Source organism: Phaethon aethereus (assembly GCF_964289735.1).
Source record: "Phaethon aethereus genome assembly, chromosome: 3".
NCBI classification, from domain to species: domain Eukaryota; kingdom Metazoa; phylum Chordata; class Aves; order Phaethontiformes; family Phaethontidae; genus Phaethon; species Phaethon aethereus.
The window spans coordinates 40,232,517-40,251,080 of record NC_138576.1 but is presented as its reverse complement, the minus strand read 5'-3'; the positions used below and the strand labels follow the sequence as shown (position 1 = coordinate 40,251,080).

At 36.2% G+C, this 18,564-nt stretch overlaps 1 protein-coding gene across 1 annotated transcript in view; it reads left to right on the top strand.

Moving 5' to 3' along the window:
- The window catches only part of CEP162 (centrosomal protein 162), a gene marked incomplete at both ends in the record, with an annotated part of 45,889 nt that overhangs the window by 10,665 nt on the left and 16,660 nt on the right, over positions 1–18,564 (top strand). The window contains 15 exons of the mRNA XM_081998511.1: positions 3,426–3,578; positions 3,844–4,030; positions 5,004–5,053; positions 7,266–7,330; positions 8,334–8,364; positions 8,743–8,865; positions 9,538–9,729; positions 9,897–9,978; positions 10,862–11,126; positions 12,322–12,589; positions 14,324–14,454; positions 15,250–15,477; positions 16,151–16,288; positions 17,233–17,345; positions 18,123–18,228. Coding sequence (XP_081854637.1) covers positions 3,426–3,578; positions 3,844–4,030; positions 5,004–5,053; positions 7,266–7,330; positions 8,334–8,364; positions 8,743–8,865; positions 9,538–9,729; positions 9,897–9,978; positions 10,862–11,126; positions 12,322–12,589; positions 14,324–14,454; positions 15,250–15,477; positions 16,151–16,288; positions 17,233–17,345; positions 18,123–18,228 — 2,132 coding nt within the window. The remainder of the gene's footprint in view (positions 1–3,425; positions 3,579–3,843; positions 4,031–5,003; positions 5,054–7,265; positions 7,331–8,333; positions 8,365–8,742; positions 8,866–9,537; positions 9,730–9,896; positions 9,979–10,861; positions 11,127–12,321; positions 12,590–14,323; positions 14,455–15,249; positions 15,478–16,150; positions 16,289–17,232; positions 17,346–18,122; positions 18,229–18,564) is intronic.

Genomic DNA, 18,564 nt, shown 5'->3' with positions numbered 1-18,564 from the left:
CTAAAACTTAATTCTACTAATGTGAACGGAAGGCGTTTGGTTGTATGTGCTGCTGAGTAAGCCCTCACAAGGGCTTGAGCGAACAACAGGCACTGTTTTTACCAGATGGTGATAAAGACAGTAATAATTCACATTTATGTACCTATGTTTTTCTGCTTTTCTTTGAACCGATCTAGATGCTTTCTTTCAAAAATTGTAGTACAAAACTTCTTTTATTGTTGTAGTTTTACTAGTTTTCTTTGTTTTCAGGTAATATATGTAGCTCCCAGAACAGTGTATTTGAATGCAAGATATATGTGGAGAAAGAAGGAATTTGTCCTTCTTAAAAATAAAAAAAAGAGGGTAAAAAAAGAGTTTTATTCTGAGAAGTTATGAGTATTAACTTTAATTTTTAGTTATAGCTAGAAAATTGTAGATAATTCAATTACAAGAAACTGAACTGCATTACTTCTTCAGAAGTGTAAATTTGAATTCTCACATCTTCTTTTTCTCTCTATTCCTTGTCCATTATGTATAAAAACTTACAAATATTTATGTACATGTAAAAGTAGTTCCTCCTAAACCTTCTTCCAGTGCATCTCGCAGCAAGGCTTTGTCTAAATTCAAAATGCTGGAAAAATTTCATAAGGACAAGAAAAATTCGTACTTAAACAAAGAAGAAGGAAGCCTCACTTCTGACAGTCCAGACAATTCTGAGGGTAACAAATTTACTGTATTTTATATGATATTAAGAAGGTAAAATGGCTCAATTCTGACAGTTGTGGTCAGATTAAGGAGAAAAGTTTAATTTTTCAATAGATGTTTGTCTGTAGCTTTGAGTCCTTTGTGTTTGTTCTTAAACTTTTCTCTGCAAGTGTGTTGCTTAGAAATACTTTTCTAAGCGAAACTCAGGTTTATTGTTTCATTAATTTTATTCTAATTAAGTTGCAGGACTTTAAAAAAGAATGCTTTATATCATGAGCCTTACAAAATATTGCATGTGAAGATATGGATAGTGAAATCTTTGGAGTTCAAGAAAACTGCTGCTTCAAGAAGTTTTTATGAAAAGTAACAAATACCCCCAAAAATCACTCTTGCAAGTCCCACAGAAATCAGTAGGACTGTTCAAACAGCCAAAAAACGTGCTGAAAAGAGACTTTGAAATCTATCCAAATTGATATTATTTCCAAGTTTGATAGATTTCTTAGAGTTTAGATTGTGTAGGATGAGTAAAAAAAACATTTTTGCCTTCGTTAGCAATGGGAGTATCCCCTGTAATCAGGGGTGTGGGGGGGTGTGGGTGTCCAGGAATTGGGAGTGGCTGATTTGCAAAACTCAATGGCTGCAAAACAGTATTTGATTTTCAGATTATTATGGGAGGTGCTTTTTTAAAAAAGCTCTGGTCTGGTTTGAACTGGCAAAATACTTAAAAAATATTAGGTAGCTTAAATCCCATAAATCCCATGAAGCCTTCAAGATCAATGTCTGTTCAGAAAGTTCATTGAGTTTAAGGTAATCTAAATAAAACAACTCAGGAAAATGTTTTTCTCTGAAATTTTGTTTTGTTAAATGTTCTGATTGTCTTTTTACCAAAGTATATTCCCATCTCATTTCTTGTAAAACTTACATAGGATGGCAGTGACAGTTGATCTTTGATTCTGTTAACATATTCTCATTGAAAAATAGAGTGTTGGAGGTCTGGTGAGATTATGGCTAATCTAAAACTCTGCAAAATAACTTGTGACTCAGCTGCAAACAGACTGCTGTTTGCTGTCTTGATAACTAGAATAGAGTACCATCTGGGTAAATTACTTTAAATTACTGCACTTAGCTACCAGACAAATTGACTATTCATGTTTTTTCACTTCTGTTCAGCATTGAGCTTTCAATTGTATACTTTTCAATATAGTAGCAAAATTTATTTAGCCATTAACTTTGTATACATGTGGAGCTTGACCTTAAATCAATGTCTCTGCCATTTATTTGTAGTATGCAAGGCAAGTCAGTCAGAGCTCTGTATCAGGAAGGAGCTGAAGTTAGATACAGGAATATGAAAATAATTTCCAATATGTAGATTCTTATGCACTTAGCCTCCTGATAAAACTTGGCATTGCAAGTCAAGAAAAAAAAAAAACTTTCTACTTCTTAACAGGAGGCCCTTATAATCAGAATGCACATGCTAAGGGCTGCCCAGTAGGGAAGGAAAAGGTCTTCAGACTCTTCCTTCCCCGCCTCACCCTTGGTACATTTTTAGTACCGAGGGGAGCGGTACCTCCATTGTCATGATATAGGCAAATGTGGCATTTCTTAAAAGGAACTTAGTTGCACCTGTATAGAGGACAGATTAACAGCCCAGAGTTGGTTGAAGCGCTTGATCAGCACATGGAAGACTGGTTTAATGTTCTTGATCTGAAGGGTTATTGATGTACGCATCTCCCACAGTCCGCTGCCAGCAGGAAATGAGCAGTTGTCAATGTCTTCACCCCTCCTGGTATGTTCAGTACAAAGACATAGCAACAGTCTAAACATCATTTGGCCAGACGGAACAAAAAATTCCGAGCTTATTTCACCAACTGGAGATTCATGTTGGAAAAGACGGACATGGTTTCTGTTCCCTTCTGTGAGAACTGTTAATTCATTTCATATGTCATTGGATAAAATGTATAAGCAGCTTTTCTCATAGCTCTTCTCCTAAGAGAACCTCTGAAAAATCCAAATCTAAACATGTGTTTTAGACGCAGGCAGAAGAGGCTTGGTACTGCTTATTTAAATAGCAATTTGCTGCAATAGTTGGCTTTTCGTTTTCTCTAAGGAAGTAGATAAGGCAGCGTTCTGTCTGAGAGTAGAATTCACACTTAAAGTTGGTAAGGTGATGTTGAAGCCTCACAACAATGAAATTACAGTGAGGAGAGCAACTGCATGTTGTAGTTGCGTAAACATACAGAATTGAAGAACAGGGTGTTCATCACTGACCTTTAAGTAACTTTGGTTACTATTTTTTTCCTTAAAGTATTCAGTTTGCAACAAATGAAAAGGAGCTGCTGGACCAATTCTCAAAATTCTGTGGGTAGTAGATCAAACAAAATTTAAGGCTTTTGATACAGAAATGTTAACTTCTTTCAGGCTTTGTGTATGTGATTGTCCTCCATAAGTAACATTACAGTAAGTGAATTTTTACAGTTGTATTTGCCCCATGCTGAACTATAGATTTGTGTGCAAATATGAAGGCTGTGAAGAAAATGTATATAATAATTAACTGTGTTTTAATAAGATTTATGTATTTCATAATAGAAGCTGAACTTAGATGATTGCGATTTATGAGACTGTATCTTTGCAGTTGCAACAGAAGCTTAAAATTGATGGTTCTGGAAGATGACTAAAAGACTGAAGTGTCACACAAACAGGTTTTAGATGAGATACAAGAATATTGCAAACTTTTTTCCTAGGAATGCTTGGAGCCAGTGGAAGCTGTATCAAGCTACAGAACACTTCACAGCCTACGGGGGAAAGTGATGAGAACAAGCATGCGGAAAAGATGCAGCTTCAGAAAAGTCATGGAGTTGCTGTCTCCTTAAGTAGAGACAGCCTGGAGACAAATGGTGAGAACTGAGAGCACAGCCATTTCATTAAGTGAGCTAGATCTAAATAAATATTACAAACAGTTTCCCTTAATTCATTGCAAGTTGGGATTCTTCACTTCTGTCAGCTGCATCTCGTAAGCTGAAGACTCCTGATACTAGCTTGTGATTATTTGAGACTGTTAATATTTTATGAGTCTGTCTATAATTGTTCTTAACTGTTATGACTATTCTATGTGGACATATAGCACAGACAAAATTAGTTTATTCTTTGTTTCAAATTTAGCTTCAATTTTAGCTTCTGGGCCTAATCAAAGTATCGTGGGAGTTGGATTGGATACTTTGGAAGAACAAAAAGAAAAAGAGATCTTCTTTGCAAAACTTGAACAAGAAGCTTCCTCTACTATCGATTATTCAAGATTAAATAAAGAGCTGGATTCCAATGATTCTGTGTTGCTAGCGCCATTTGTACGGTAATTTAGAGGGAACAAAAGTTGTGGACTGTGTTAGTGGGCACATGTGACTTGGGTACCTGAATACCATGGCCACTGAGATTTTTGTGGGACAAGATCCTGTATGATTTCAGTCAGTTTTTTGGTTGGTTGGTTTGGGTTTTTTTGGAAAATATAGACAGAAGTGAGCTTAATAACTAAAAGAAAGGAATAAGGTGAGAGCATGACTTGGTGATGAGTGGATGTAGCTACACTGTCTTGCACATAACTTAGTAGTCACAAGTCAATTTAACATTCTTAATTGCAAGGTTTAACTAAATGAAAAGTTAACAACTGATAATAATAAGGAAGCAGATCAGGAAAGATTCTGTGTCCCCTTAGACATGATGAATCTAAAGGAAAGGTACAAAATCTTCATAGACTAAGGTGATCCATTTATAACCAGTAACAAGAAAATAAGTTCAAACATATGTGAAAGAAATGGATGAAGGGGCAGTTGGGGCTGCCTTTGCTAAAAATGCTGAGTGCAAAGGAAAATTCTAATGAAAACAGTTGGACGGCCAGCGTTCTGGAGAGTTTTAGGTAGGGACAAAACTTGAACTTCACTGGAAAATGGGAAAGGAAGGAGACTTGGGTTTTAGTTTTGTATGTTTTTTTCCTTGTTAATGCAGAATGAGAAGGTCAGAACAGGAGGTAAACCTGATGATAAAAATTTATTTGAAAAGCTAAGGTAGATGTTGGAGGGAATGCAGAAAGGGAGTGATTTTAAGAGTTAGACTGAGAATTTTAACTATGGACACAAAAATCTTAAAATATTTATTTTAATAATTCCTAACATTTATCCACTTTTCTCTTACCTATGATTTGATATGATAGACAAATTCCGGGTTTTAATTTTATTGCTGATTGTAATAAAAATCAAAGTTTGGAGTTAGAAAAAGATGTATTTATTTGCTCTCCAAGAATAGTGAAAAAATTTAATTTTGTTTCTCAGAAATGAAAAAACTGAAAAAGAAGAAGAATCTGCACGTGAAGAGAAATCTGGTAGTACTATCTTTCAAAATTGTTCATTTGAAAATCGTTATTTTTTTTTTTTCTTACTGTGTGTACACTAAGAATTGTGAGAACCTCATTAAACAGAACAACAGAAATGAAAGCTGTGGATTAGAGCTTCAGTTCAAATACAAAGTCTTCAAACAAGTTCACAGCAGGGTGTCAGAGAATAGGGTAGGATCTTCATGTTTGTAGTGGGATGCAATTTAAAGGTTTGGAAAGAGGAAGTTGCACTATAGTCTCGTAGCTTGTTCTATACTCTGTGTTGCCTTTGGAGCTAGTGAGAAAACTTGACTTTTCTCAAGGTTTCAGTTTCACAAGACAGTCCAGCATCTTCACTTTTTTTTGTTCTGAGTAATGTGTAAACCAATTGACTTCTGTTCCCATATCACCCTGACCATTGTGGGTAAAGCTTTTATTTATCTGAAAGCTGATGTAATTTTCATATTAATGATTTGATCTGTAGTTCTCACATTGGCCTTTTAGTCTGCCTTTGCATTATGACTGTGCAGCAGGTGTTCAGAGAGAGTGTTTCAGGGGCTTGCTTTTGGTTTGTGCTGCTTTTTGTTTTGAAGTAGATTTTTAATCTGTTGTGACTGATGTCTAAAACAAAAACAGCAAAAAATCCCCGAGCAACTGTCAATCAAATACAGAAGAAAAAGTGACCCCAATGTTGAAAGACATCTTAATGTTTGAGTTACAGATGACAGTTAAGACACTGAAGTATTTTTGTAGTGTCTTTTTGTGCCTCAGTTTAATCTCTAATCTGCAGTATTGGTCTTTTCTGATCTTTCTGCCAAATTTCCATGCTATACTCTTTCCATCTTGCATATTTGTTTTTCACTTGTCATCTCTCTTTATTTCACTCTTCTCTGCTAACATAGGATAAAGAGTGTATTCCTGTAATTTAATCAACAGATTATATTCTCAAATTTATATATTCAGCTGAACTTTTGAGAGGTCCTCTTGTCAAACTTGAATTTCCCAAACATTTTCCCAAAATTTGGGAAACTCCCAAAATTTCCCGTAAGAGGCTGTATTTGTAAATCTTACAAAAACCTTAATCTCAGGAAATCTTTTCTCCTTGAAAACTTGATTTACTCTGTAGACTGCAACAGTTCATGATAGTTGTAGCAGAAATGCTACAACAATTTTTGTAGCCTTTTTCCTAACAAAACGGTTGAAATTACTTGATTGTTATGGTCAGTTTTATGAAATAGACACTTGCAATTTTTAGGAAGACAGTTTCTGTGGAATACCCAAAATGACCAATCTGTGTGTTGTGTGTGGCTTGGTTTAGTCTTTGCCAAATTGCTGTTTCATGAAGTAGCAAAGAATATTGTGGATGATATGTGTGCAGGCATAGTGTAAACACTGTCTATGTCGTAAGTCAGTGTGAGAAAGCTATTTGTAGCTGATCAGACTTCTCACAGTCCAAAAACCAAAGAGAATGCTTGAAATAGTGACTTTTCATAGCACAGTTTCCACATGAGGGTTAGATTGTGTGTCAGTTGGGTTCTTCCTGTGTTTTGTCACTAGTATGCTATAAACCAGTGTTTTGCAATGCTTCTAGATTTAAGAGTTACAGATAGTGCAGACACTGAAGCCTCTGACCACAGGAGCTGAGTGGGGGAGATATAGGAACAGGGAATCAGAACTTATGGAAGGATCTAGGTAACTGAAGGAAAAGCATTTGGCTTGCTCGTAAAATTCTTTCTCTGACATGCTTGTGTTTTGAAATAATGCTACCTCTTGAGAGTGACTGTTGGGCCACCAAAGAATGTCAGAGGGTGCAGAAATACAGAATCTGAGCCTAAAACCTCCTGGAGTTGTCAAGGTGGATATAGAGAGTACTTGGTCTACTAGTGGGGGAATTGCATCATTGTCACCCCAGAGACAGAGTGATTGAACAAAAGGGGTCAATTCAAGTAGGCCTTGAGGAGAGAGAGGTAAAATATATCTGGTCATAAGACAAACTTAATTTTAATTTAGAGATACCATGTGTGACTTTTACTATAGGTTTTTGTACCACACCCAGTCTCAAAGTCTTTCTGTTGCATTTCTTTCTGTTGCCTTTGTGAAAGCAGTAATAGTGGCAGTAGCTGTTCTTAGACAAGAGATTGGGCAAATGGAAATAGCTTTTCCCTTACTGCTTTATCTTTCCTAAACATTCTATTTTATTTTAATTTAATTTACTCTTCAGGCAGCTACAGTGAAGACTTTGAAGAAGAAATGGATACTAATCCTGCCTTTAAAATTGAGGGAAGTGAGGTGAATCAAAACATCATGTCAGGAGTTGATTTAAGTCCTCAAGAACAGGTATAACTTATCAAGTATTTATATTTAATGTATAACTGTAAATACAGTAAACCCTTATATAATATGTACTGTCTGAAAGAAAGGAACATAGCTGTCGAGGGACGATATTGTTCCATTAAGGATATAAGATTTCCTGTGATATATCACTGAAAGGCTTAAGTTCTTCACAGATTGCCTGCTTATTCCTCCTTTGAGTTAAGAGCTGTGAATGGTAGTGCAGAAATTATGAGCTCTGGTTGGAGCCTCAGCCACAGGATGGGTAGTGATTAATCTCTCTCTTGGAGCTCTTAAGGTGGTGTTTACACCAGTAAGTGACACAGACTGAGGGGAGTAGATCTGTACAGAAAAGTAGTTTGGACAGAGGACCCAAAAATCTACATTTTATGAGCTTTGCGGGTATCACTGTCAGCTAGGTTAGTCAGGTCTTTTGATGTGGAGCACATGTGGCTGGAGCACATCAGGTGCGTTCCTCAAGCACATATTCTGATTTCTTTTGGTTTTTCTTAGGAAAGGAGTCTATAGAGCACCAAGTTTTCACCTATAATATATAAATTATTTATTGTAATTCTTTTTATGTACGTTTATTAGAGTAGCATTTCTAATAAATATTTGAAAAGAATAGAATGGAAGTGTAATGTACTTACTGCTATTTTATTTTCTTTTCTCAAATTACAATATAAGAGAACCAGGAAGGTGCAAAAATATTATTTCATTTATGAAGAGTGGAATTTGGTTCCTGGTCACTTGTGAGAGGGTTGTTAGACTACAGGGTGTTGAGGACCTCTTGGCATCCTAAGGAGAGTTTGAGAAGTGCATATTCATGGAGCACTAAATGCTGCTTAGTTCTAAGAACTATTCTTAGTTTTTGGACCAACACTTAAAGTTCATACAGATTTTTTTTTTTTCCCCCTGAAATTCCAAAAGTAATATTTTTTAAATTTATTTTTCTTAGGAAGAAGCAAACACAAGCATGCTGGCTAAAGGTAAAATAGAAACTTTGACAAGTAGGAAAACACTAAATGTAAATTTTTGAAACTTTCTTACTATTTTGATATTTTTCACTTAATTTTATTGTGTTCTACTGAAAGTCTGTTGGACTGAAATGGTTAAAAAATTAATCTACATGTTAGCACTTCAAAGTGATCATCAGTATAATTTTTTATTTTATTACATCTAGTTAGTACTCAGATGCTTGCAGTCAGAGATAATCAGTTTACCATTAACGGCATTAGAATAATCTATATAGCATTTTTGCATGTTTAAAGCATCAAGATAAGCTTTGGTATAGTCTTAATTCCAGTGTAGATGGAGTATAAATAAGCGAATCATGTTTTCTTTAACATTTATATTCTTGGTTTTAGTTGTATTACTTGATTCACAAGATTCAACTACAGAACTTCAAAAGGCCGCTGAAATGTCAGATGTAGCTTTAGGTGAACATTATCTGCTTCAAGAAGCCAGTGGAATTGAAATGAATGAAGCGGGTAAGGGTTGCTTAAAAAAAAAAAATCCAACAAAACCGGAAATCTTATTTCAGAACAGATGGCTCTGGTGTCTTCATTTGTTCTTAAGTTCTCCGTGAACATGAAGCCCTTTTTAGTAAAAGGTTTTTAGTAAGAATCTTGAAAGGAGGAGGAAATATTTTGGGGAAAAAAGTCATGTTTCTGCTAAAAGGACACCTTTTTTACACTTGGTTATTTTTAAGTTGCTTTTGACATTGCAGTTTGATTTAAAGACCATCTCCTTTGATTATTCATCATAGCTAAAATTCTTTGGCAGCATTGAACACAATGATAAGAGAATGTATTTTATAAAACTTTGTACAACAGTGTATGCCACTTATATCCAGAGTATGGCTCTGATGGTATCTGTTAAAATAGTTGTATCACATGTACTGTTAGTTTTAGTACTGAAAAAATATTGGAGGGGAGGCATGCAAACCGTCGATGAGGCTATTTAGTGTGTACCGATTAACTTGACAACTGTTTATTTTTATAGTAAAAATGAGGGTGTTTTTAATAAATTTTTTGCATAACTGGAAACACTGTTCTTACCAGATAGCAGACCAAGCTAGTAACTGAAACATGGGCTCCAGTGGCATGTTTCCCAAAACAGAAAGCCCTCTAGTGTCTCTTATGAACCTTCATTTTTCACAGGCACTTCCTATGGACAAACCACCAGTGACATCGAAGCATTACACCAAGCATATCATCACGTTGATCAGTCTTTGGAAGACACTGATGAGCAAAAACTGCATGATTCTGCAGTGGCAGTCTCGGAAGGCTTAGTGCAAGGTGCTTCACAAAATAATGACATCTATTCAAAAAACATGTCGACCACTGAATCGGGTAAATACCTCAAAGGCATGCATGCATTATACAAGCATGTAAAATGGGTGATCTAGTACTATCTTTAATATTCCATTTATGAAACATTTTTAAATGTTGTCCTTATTTATAAATACTTTTTCTAAGTTTGTCTTTTTTAAATTGTTTTATTATTTTGCACAAATTAGATTTACCTACTGTGGAAGAATTGATGAAACCTATTAAAGGACATTCATGTAATACCAGGGGTTTTGATTTGGAGCCTGAAAGGTATTTATTTCAGAATACGTTTAAGAATTGTAATAACTTGCGTCCATTAATTATTTGTGAAAAACAGCTTACAAAATAACTCATCGGTCTTTTTCCCTAATTAAAAATTTAAATTTCATTATGTCTTGCACTGGCATTATGGTTTTTATAATAAATTGTAGCATGAATATACAGGGTAAATTGGTTTAGACCAGGAATTCCCAAACTTTGATTGATAAGCAGCTATGTTGCCAAGTCATTTGGAGGAGCGTTCCTCACTCTCACAACTATCACAGCTAGGATCTCTGCTTTCCCAGCCCTCTGCTCATCTTCCCCTCTCCCGTTCATGGATTTCAGCCTACATCCTATCCTAGCTCTCCAACCTCCACAGTCTTGGAGAAGATGAAATTCTCTTATTCTGCTTACTCTCATGATTCCTACTAGCCTGTGCTCCATACCTCCCTCTGGTTTGCTCCAGCTGTAGCATCTAGAGCAGGAAGCACAGGCCTTGGAACTGTCAGAAACAGTTTATGCTTAGCAAATGAGTTTTGGGAGCGTATTGCATAGCTGCACCCAGCAGAAATTACCATTCATTGTTTTATTAGCATTAATTGCATGCTGTGTAGGTGTTCATCTTGTAGCCCAGTTTGGTACCTCTTCAAAAACAGTCACTGCTGGGAAGTGGCTCTTGTTCCACAGCATGGCAGTGAATCTTTAGCCTAGTCTTTTTTGCTGTTATAACTAAATCTGCAAGGTTGTTCTTAAAAGGAGGCTGGTGGCTCTTTCAAATTCAAGCAGTCTTTACTGCTGATACAAAGGAAAAATGGCCTACTTTTTCCAGAGTGATAGAAAAGCAAAGGGCAAAAGTTCTTACTATATATGACTTTATTCCTTTCTCTTGTAGTCCTGTGAAACTGGCAGGCAGCACAGCAAATGAAGTAGTCAGCCATTCGCCCTTTAAAGAGCAACAGAATAATACAGTTCGGGAGACAAACTTATTTGATAAATTTAACAGAGAAGAGAGCATCTTTCTGCAGACAACTGTGAATGACGATAACTTTCAGAGGGTGACTGAGAAAGAAATTCAGACCAGTGAAGTACAGCCTGACGTACTAAGAGAACAGATAGTACAAGACTCTTCACTTTCACAAGGCAGCAAAACTAAAGAGGTAAGTAATATCAACCAGATTTTTATTATATAGACATACATTTAAGATATATATTTTTTTAGACTGCCTGTCATTTGGATATGCTTTGATGTTTAGAAATTGAGCGACTGTTGCTGGGGTTTTTTTTAAACCCTCATCTTACCATTGCTATTGTTAGACATAACCAAATCCAGGGGACTTTGGGACCAGCAGGATTCTTCCTGGCCCAGCCCAATATGTGCAAGGCTGCTGCAGTTTCATGTCCCCAGATCAAGCTGTAGCGAGTCCAAGCACATATTCTCATTGCAGGAACATGTATGAACATACACAGGCTCAGAACAGAGAGCTTACCTACAGAGAGGACAGTTAGAAATACAGTTCAATAAGAATATAGGAGAGACTTAAATTATCAATGTAGGGCTTAGTCAGACAAGCATGCTGACCAGCAACCTGGTCATGCCACCAGCTTCTTTAATCTTGTTTTCCCTTTATTTACCATGCTTGTTCCTACCTGATCCACCTTAATCTTTCCCTTCACCTAATTTTTGTCCTTTCCTTAAACATCTCGTGAGTTTTGCACATTCCCACAATCCTCTCAAACAGTCTGTAACAATGTATACACAATCTCAAATCTTCCCCCTCCATCCCCATATTCTCTTCTCCCTCTATCCCCTAAAAGAGCCCCACACCCCTTAGCAATCACCCCTTCTGTCTGCAACGCATTGCAGGGACAGAGGTTGTTTGGCTGACTCATCCTGGTGGGTTTCCCACCAGGGCCAACAGACTAAGCTTTCTCATTTCCTGGTCTCAGGAGTTTTGTGCTCTGTTTTTGATGATAGGTTTAGTAGAGTTCCTTTGCTTGCCACTCTTCCTGTCTTCATGGTTGGGTTTCTGTGTTCGCTGTCATTAACCTTTAGTCACAAGCCACCTGCTTTGGTAAGCTAAAGATCCTGTAATGTATAATGCAACTTCCCAGAACAATTAAACAGAACCATTATAAAATACTTGAACTATGTATACTTCTGAATTAGTACAGGGTAATAAATTCTGCAATATGACATACTATTAATTTGGTTAAAAATAATGCTCCCTGTCACCCTGACTGTTACAGCTGTGTAATTGTGGTAGCTGGTTCTATGTTCTTTTAGTAGTGAAAGCTACCTTCACGTCACACTAGAGCCTAAAACTTGTTTTAAACAAATGTGCTCTGTCATAGGCTCTTCGGCCTTGTTCCTTGAAGAATGAAAGATCAGAATCAATGACAACTAAACAAATGTTGTACAAGAGTGTCAGAAGTCCAGAACCTTTACATAAAAAGAAATCTTCATATGGTCCTCATGGGATCATTAGAAATTCTGGGTATGGGAAATCCACTTCACTCTCAAAACAGTCTTTTCCAGCTAATGAAAAGAAGACACCAAAAGAAACTTCCAAAAAGACCAGTGTGAAAGCCAAAAGTCCTGCAGATAAAGCAAGATCTAAAGGTAATTCTATTGTAATAAGACTGAGTTTTAAGAGCCAGGGGGCTTTGCTGTTCATGCTTCATGTTTAAAAAACAAAACAAACCACACAGAAAAACCCCAAAAAAGCAACCAACCAATTGAAAAAAATTTCAAAATGTTGTAGAAGACATCTAAAACCAAATGCAATTAAGTATTGAATTTTTTTTTTTGTAGTAGCATGAAGTTGCTGGAAGAGAGACCTAAATACAGCTTTGCACTGTAGTCTTGTTTCATTTGCACTCACATACACCACCACTGTTATTCACCAGCAGGACCAAAACAATAGAAAAAGCTGTTGTTCAAAAATAAGTATCTACAAATTACATTTTTCATTACAGTAAATGCAAAGATTTGCTAACACACTAACTTCTGTGTGTGATGCCAAATTTTTATTCTCAGTTTCTTTTAATCTTTGCTTTCCTAGAATACAAAGGAAGCACTAAAAAGAAAGTCCTATTTTCTGTTCATGTCTCGTGTTGTAAGACTAAGGAAAGGATAATACCAATGTCGTCCTGTGAAAGCTGATTTTCAAGTAAAGGACTGAACTTTTTTATTTTTGTGTGAAGCCTGAAGAGTTTCATGAGATAATTCAGCTTAGCATCTTTGCAGATGATATTTGCTGTCTCTGAGGCATGGGAAAATAACTCTGCAGATACCCAAGTTTTAAAGTACTTCTAGCATCTAATGCTTTTAAAAACCCTGCATGTAGTGTTGGAAAAGCAGTTTAGGATTGTGTTGCCCATCTTAGGGAGATGCTTCAGTGGCAGCTGTCAAAGTAAGGGACCTTGGTTCCTCAGTGCATTGCTGTTGTGCTCCCTGGAGAAGAGGAGGGTGTACAGCCAGATGGAGGTGGTGAAGTGGATGTCGAGTTCTGAGAAAATGAGGCCACTGGCCTCATTCAAACATGTTCTTCCCTCTCTAGCTATAGCCTTTCTCCACAGCGATTTCACGTGACTTCAGAAGTTAATCTCACCAAGATGCATTCTGCAGGGACCTCTATAGCTAGGAAGAGAATGGCATTGAATCAAGCAATCCCCTAATCATCGGTGCTAAGGGAGCACCTTTGTGAGGGGGTAGTATGAGAATTGTAAAAAGTATTAGATTTGGAAAATGATCATTGCCTGTTTGTTTTCAGGTATAACATGCCTAAGCAGGAGCTCTTAGCTTAAATTGCTATAGGCAATACTTGTAGTTTCTCTCTGTATTTCAGAAAACAAAGCTGTGAATAGTTCCATGTATGTTAATTACTCTCTAGGGGGATCTTCCCTGATTTTTAATTTCCAGTCAGGTTGCTATTTGATGTAACAAGTAAATGTTGCATGTCTTTGTACGCTGTCTGCACTCCAAAGTCCATTTTGAAAATTCCTGTGTCTTATCTTCACCATAGCTTAAAATATGTTGCATTTCTGCATACTTAGATAACTGGCCCCTTCTCAAGCAGAGAATTGAGGCTAACCTTGTTTCATGAAGGATTTATTAGCCAGCTGCTTGTTTCAGTTGTTCCCTTGGGTTTTGTTTTATCATCTTGTTTGGATTTTTTAAGTAAGGAACTGATGACTATGACATTTTCCATAATGTCTCATTGCTCTCCAGCTTCTATATTTAATTCAAAATCCAGGTTGTAGAATACTTAATTTGTATGCAAATAGATTTTTTTGAAAGGACATTAAATTCTGAATTTAATTTTGTTGTATTTTACTTTCTGCCTAAATGAAGAAGCCTTATTTGCTACTAGGGTAATAAGAGCTGCAACAAATGAACAGACTTCAAAGGGGAGTATCAGGAAAGTTATGTCTGGCCAATCAGTTGTTAATAATCTCGGACACCAGGCTGTGGATTATCAGCATGTAAGTAATAGTCAGTGATGCTCTTAATTATAGTATGTACAACTTGGTTTGCGAGTCTATTTCGTCAAGACTGTTAATAATTATCACAAGATTGGCAAATGCTGAAATATTGAATAGACTTTCCTTTAGTCAAATAGTAGTTTTTATTTTTAAAATATGCAAGTATAATCTTACTGCTTTTCAGTTGCTTGGATAATTCTATTGAGTGGTTCTGTATGCTTAAAGTTGGAATGCTTATAAATTTCTAAAAATTACTAGTTTGTGGTAGAAAAAAGGAAAATTTTAAATTAAATTTTTAAGTAAAAAGTATTCTCTTATGAATGTTAAATAGTACTACTGTTTGGGGTTTTTTTTCCTATTTGCATTGCATTGAATAATTTAATAGTATCTTCTGACTTCTCCAAGGTAACGGAATTTGCAGTACCATGACAGATTTTCCTTCTTCCTTATAAACTGTACAAAAAGTTAGTCACTGAATACATAAATCATTACTGCTTTTCAAAATGTAAGATGCGTAATAGAATAACTTTAGTAGCTGTGTAATGGCTCTCGTGTGAGAGGTGTTTGTTGCTTGTTTTTTGTTTCATTTTCCCCATACATATGTGGGAAATGAGAAAGTAGCTCATTAAAGTAAATGCAGGATGTTTTGCTATTAGAATGTTGGGTTGTACTTTTTTCTCTTCAAGTGCCTTATGTGGTTACCAAGAGCCAGACAAGCCAGTTAAAATTCATGAAAGGAATTTTGGTAGACAATGAGCTCAGTGTAATGTTTCCCTGACTTTTTCTCTTCACCAGGATTTCTCATTTTCTCCGATCAAAAGTTGCGAGAGAGAACTATATTTGCTAAAACGAGTACAAGTTGCAGAGGAGGATCTGAACACAGCTCGTGACTTGATTCAACAGCTAACCAGCACGGTTTCACAGAAAGAGAAAGAAATAGAGACAAAGATAGTAGAATTGAAAACACAGCATGAAAAAGAGCTTTCTTGGTTGGGTCAGGAAAATTATGTTCTTCAGAGTAAGGTACTTTATCATCTTGTATCCCACTACTATAGTACAGGAGAAACATTGCTTCTGAAAATTCAATTAATGTTGTTTTACATGAGTTGTTAATGAGCAGAAAACCCAGATGTACACGCACACTGCTAGTTTGTAAATGCGTAACTGCTGTTACATTTATTTCCCATAAGACATGATCTTTTTTTTTCTATGGACATAAACTATGTTATCCCGAGTTTCTTTAGTTTGCTATTTTAAGAGTTCTGCAGCAGTTTTTTTCTCAAAGATTTAACTCACTCTTATGTAAAAAGAATGAATAAGAAATTAACAGACACCACTTGTTATTGAAAAACAAATAAGTGCTATATGTTGACATATTGTTTCTTATTTTGATGCATTCTTCAATGTTGTGTTTTGTCTATATGACATATTCCCCGGATTATTCCACTGTGCTTTCCCCTCTAGATACATAAGAACTGAAAAGGAAGGGTAAAACTTTGTTAAATTTACCCAAACTTTTTACACTTTATTCCTGTTTTGTAATGCTTCTTTAAAACTCCAGTAATAAGATTGGCTTATTGGTCTGCTTTCATATCTTAATATGTACTGACCTATTTATAATATAAAGTGTAGTCTTGTAGAGAATTCCATATTGCTAACAAAACTTTCTTATTGTGTGTCTATTTCTTTCTGAAAGTTAAGAAGTATGGAAGAGCTGACTAAAGAAATAAGATGGACCCATCATACAGCAGTAATTCCTGTTACTGAAGAAAAACTGTCACAAATACAAAAAGAAATTGAAGATCAAGAGGTCATTATTCAAGGTTATCAACAGGTACACCACACAGCATATTGAGCTGTGTTCTAGCCAATTTCAGAAACAAAATTATGTAACAATTATTAGATTTCTGTTGAATACAGCTATCTTGCTATCTAAAAAGTGGATGAAATTTAGGTGTGAAGGGCAAATATGTATTGCACATTTAAGAAGTATTTCACACATGTCTAGTTTGGGCTAACTTTTTCCACAATTCCATGTAACTGTTCTAAATTGTAAAAATATTCTGACTGGCAAGTTGAGAAATGGGAAAACGCTTTATGGCCAATAAGAACCACACCCTTTTTGCCCCAAATGTAATAGAAAACTAGTATTTTTAAGCAATATTAGAAATCTGGAGGGTTCTTTTTTTAAGCTTTTTTTTCACAGAGTATGAGCAGCTGATTTGAAGGAAACCTTATTAGTGTGCCTGACTTTATTACTTGGTCAAGCATAGACATAGAGGATGCAAGCTTAATAAACCTTTTGAATATTTGCAGCTGTAAAATAAAAAAAGCTTAGTTTAACCAACTTCCAGCTGGTGCTTGGCAGCATTTCTTGGTATAGGCACAATGACTTGCCAGTATGGCTGTGAGCATCCCAAATTGGTAATGGTTCGTGTCCCCAGGGTCAGAGCACAGGCAGGCTGAGCTCTGATCTATCAGCACACATCCATGTATGTGCTTTTAGAATATCACTGGAATAGCTTTGCAGAAGAACTGGCCTATGTTCTCCCAGAGTGAGTAGACACTTCGACAAGATTGTTAAGGTCACTGTATACTACTTTAGCATAAAGATAATGAAGGTCGGTATCCATTTTAGAAATTTGGTAATAAAACATCTAGCATTTGCTTACACCATTTCAGTGTTTCAGAAGGCAAACTGTGCAAGTCACAGACAATTGTTTTTGAACTGCGTAAAACAGTAATTTATGAACATCATTTAACTTTGTCTCATTTTAGGAAAATGAGAGGTTATACAAACAAATGAAAGAGCTACAAATCCAAAACAAAAATAATGAGGAACGAATGTTTAAGGAGAATCAGCATTTAATGTCTGAATTAATAGCCCTAAGGTAGGCTTATTCAAACATCTGACCTAAAATCTCTGGAGTTTTCAGCTGTGTTTATTATTTTTATTTATGAAGAATCACTGCAGAGTCTGCCAGGTGCATGTTTTCCAGTGTCTCTTGGATTTGTGGTTTTGGTTTTTGTTTTGAGAATTGATTTATGTTGATTATGGGCACTTAATTCGTAGTCGTCTTGTTGATGCTGCAGACCTGTGGGAAGACTGAAGTCTTCCATGTGGGGATTATTGCAATGCTAGAATTCAAATGCTTATATTGGAATGTGTAATATGTATACTACACTTATTCTGGTATTACAGCTCTGCATATGTATCAAAATGTTTTGATACTGTTGTAAGATACACAGTAGATCAGGGGCCACAAGATGCCCAGGTAGTGGAGGAACCATTAGATTCACTGCATTGTAGGTCCTGTCAGATTTTCATCCTGCGCTACTTATGAGAAAGAATCCTAGCAATTGTGTGTACTCCTAATTTACAAATCTTTGCTTGGGAGAGGGCCGTAGGTGAGCTGCACTGATGCAGAGTAGGTTTTGTTTCCCTCCCTTGTGTAGTCCCAACAAACACGTTTGTGCGAGGTGAGATATCACCTTACAGGTGAAATTTTTTTGGTATAAAGATGTACTGCATCTTTCTTTGTTTTGAGCCGGCACAGATTGATTTTGTGGTACCATTTGATGGGGGCGGGGTGTTGTTTTTTTTAGAATGCCACTGTTAGTATGCCAAGTCACCACATTGCATAACTGGTTTTGCTGTTGCTGTTTAGAGAAAAGGTAGAAAAGACTAATACCCAGTCACGAATCATGCAGGATTCTCAACCAGCCAGAAGTCAGAGTTTCACAGAATTGATTTCAGAGCTTCGAGCAGCACGGGTAGGTCTATACCACACCTGTTTTTCATGTGTTCTTAGAAAAAAACATAACCATCCATATTGTAGACTAATAATGTAAATGAAGTAGTGGAGCTTGTTACTTTTCTACAGCATCAATTTTTTGCCACATTTGTGTATCACAAATGTCTCATCAAATGAACTTTCTGAAGTAATCCCCTAAGACATAGATTCACTGATAGAAGCACAGTGTTACCATGTTTACTGGAAATTTTGAAATACTGTGTGAGAGCTTGCTGAAAGTAGTAATACCTCTATAGCTTTCTGACATAAGACAAATCCAGGAGAATGTTTATCCCTGCTCTGTACCAAGTGAGTT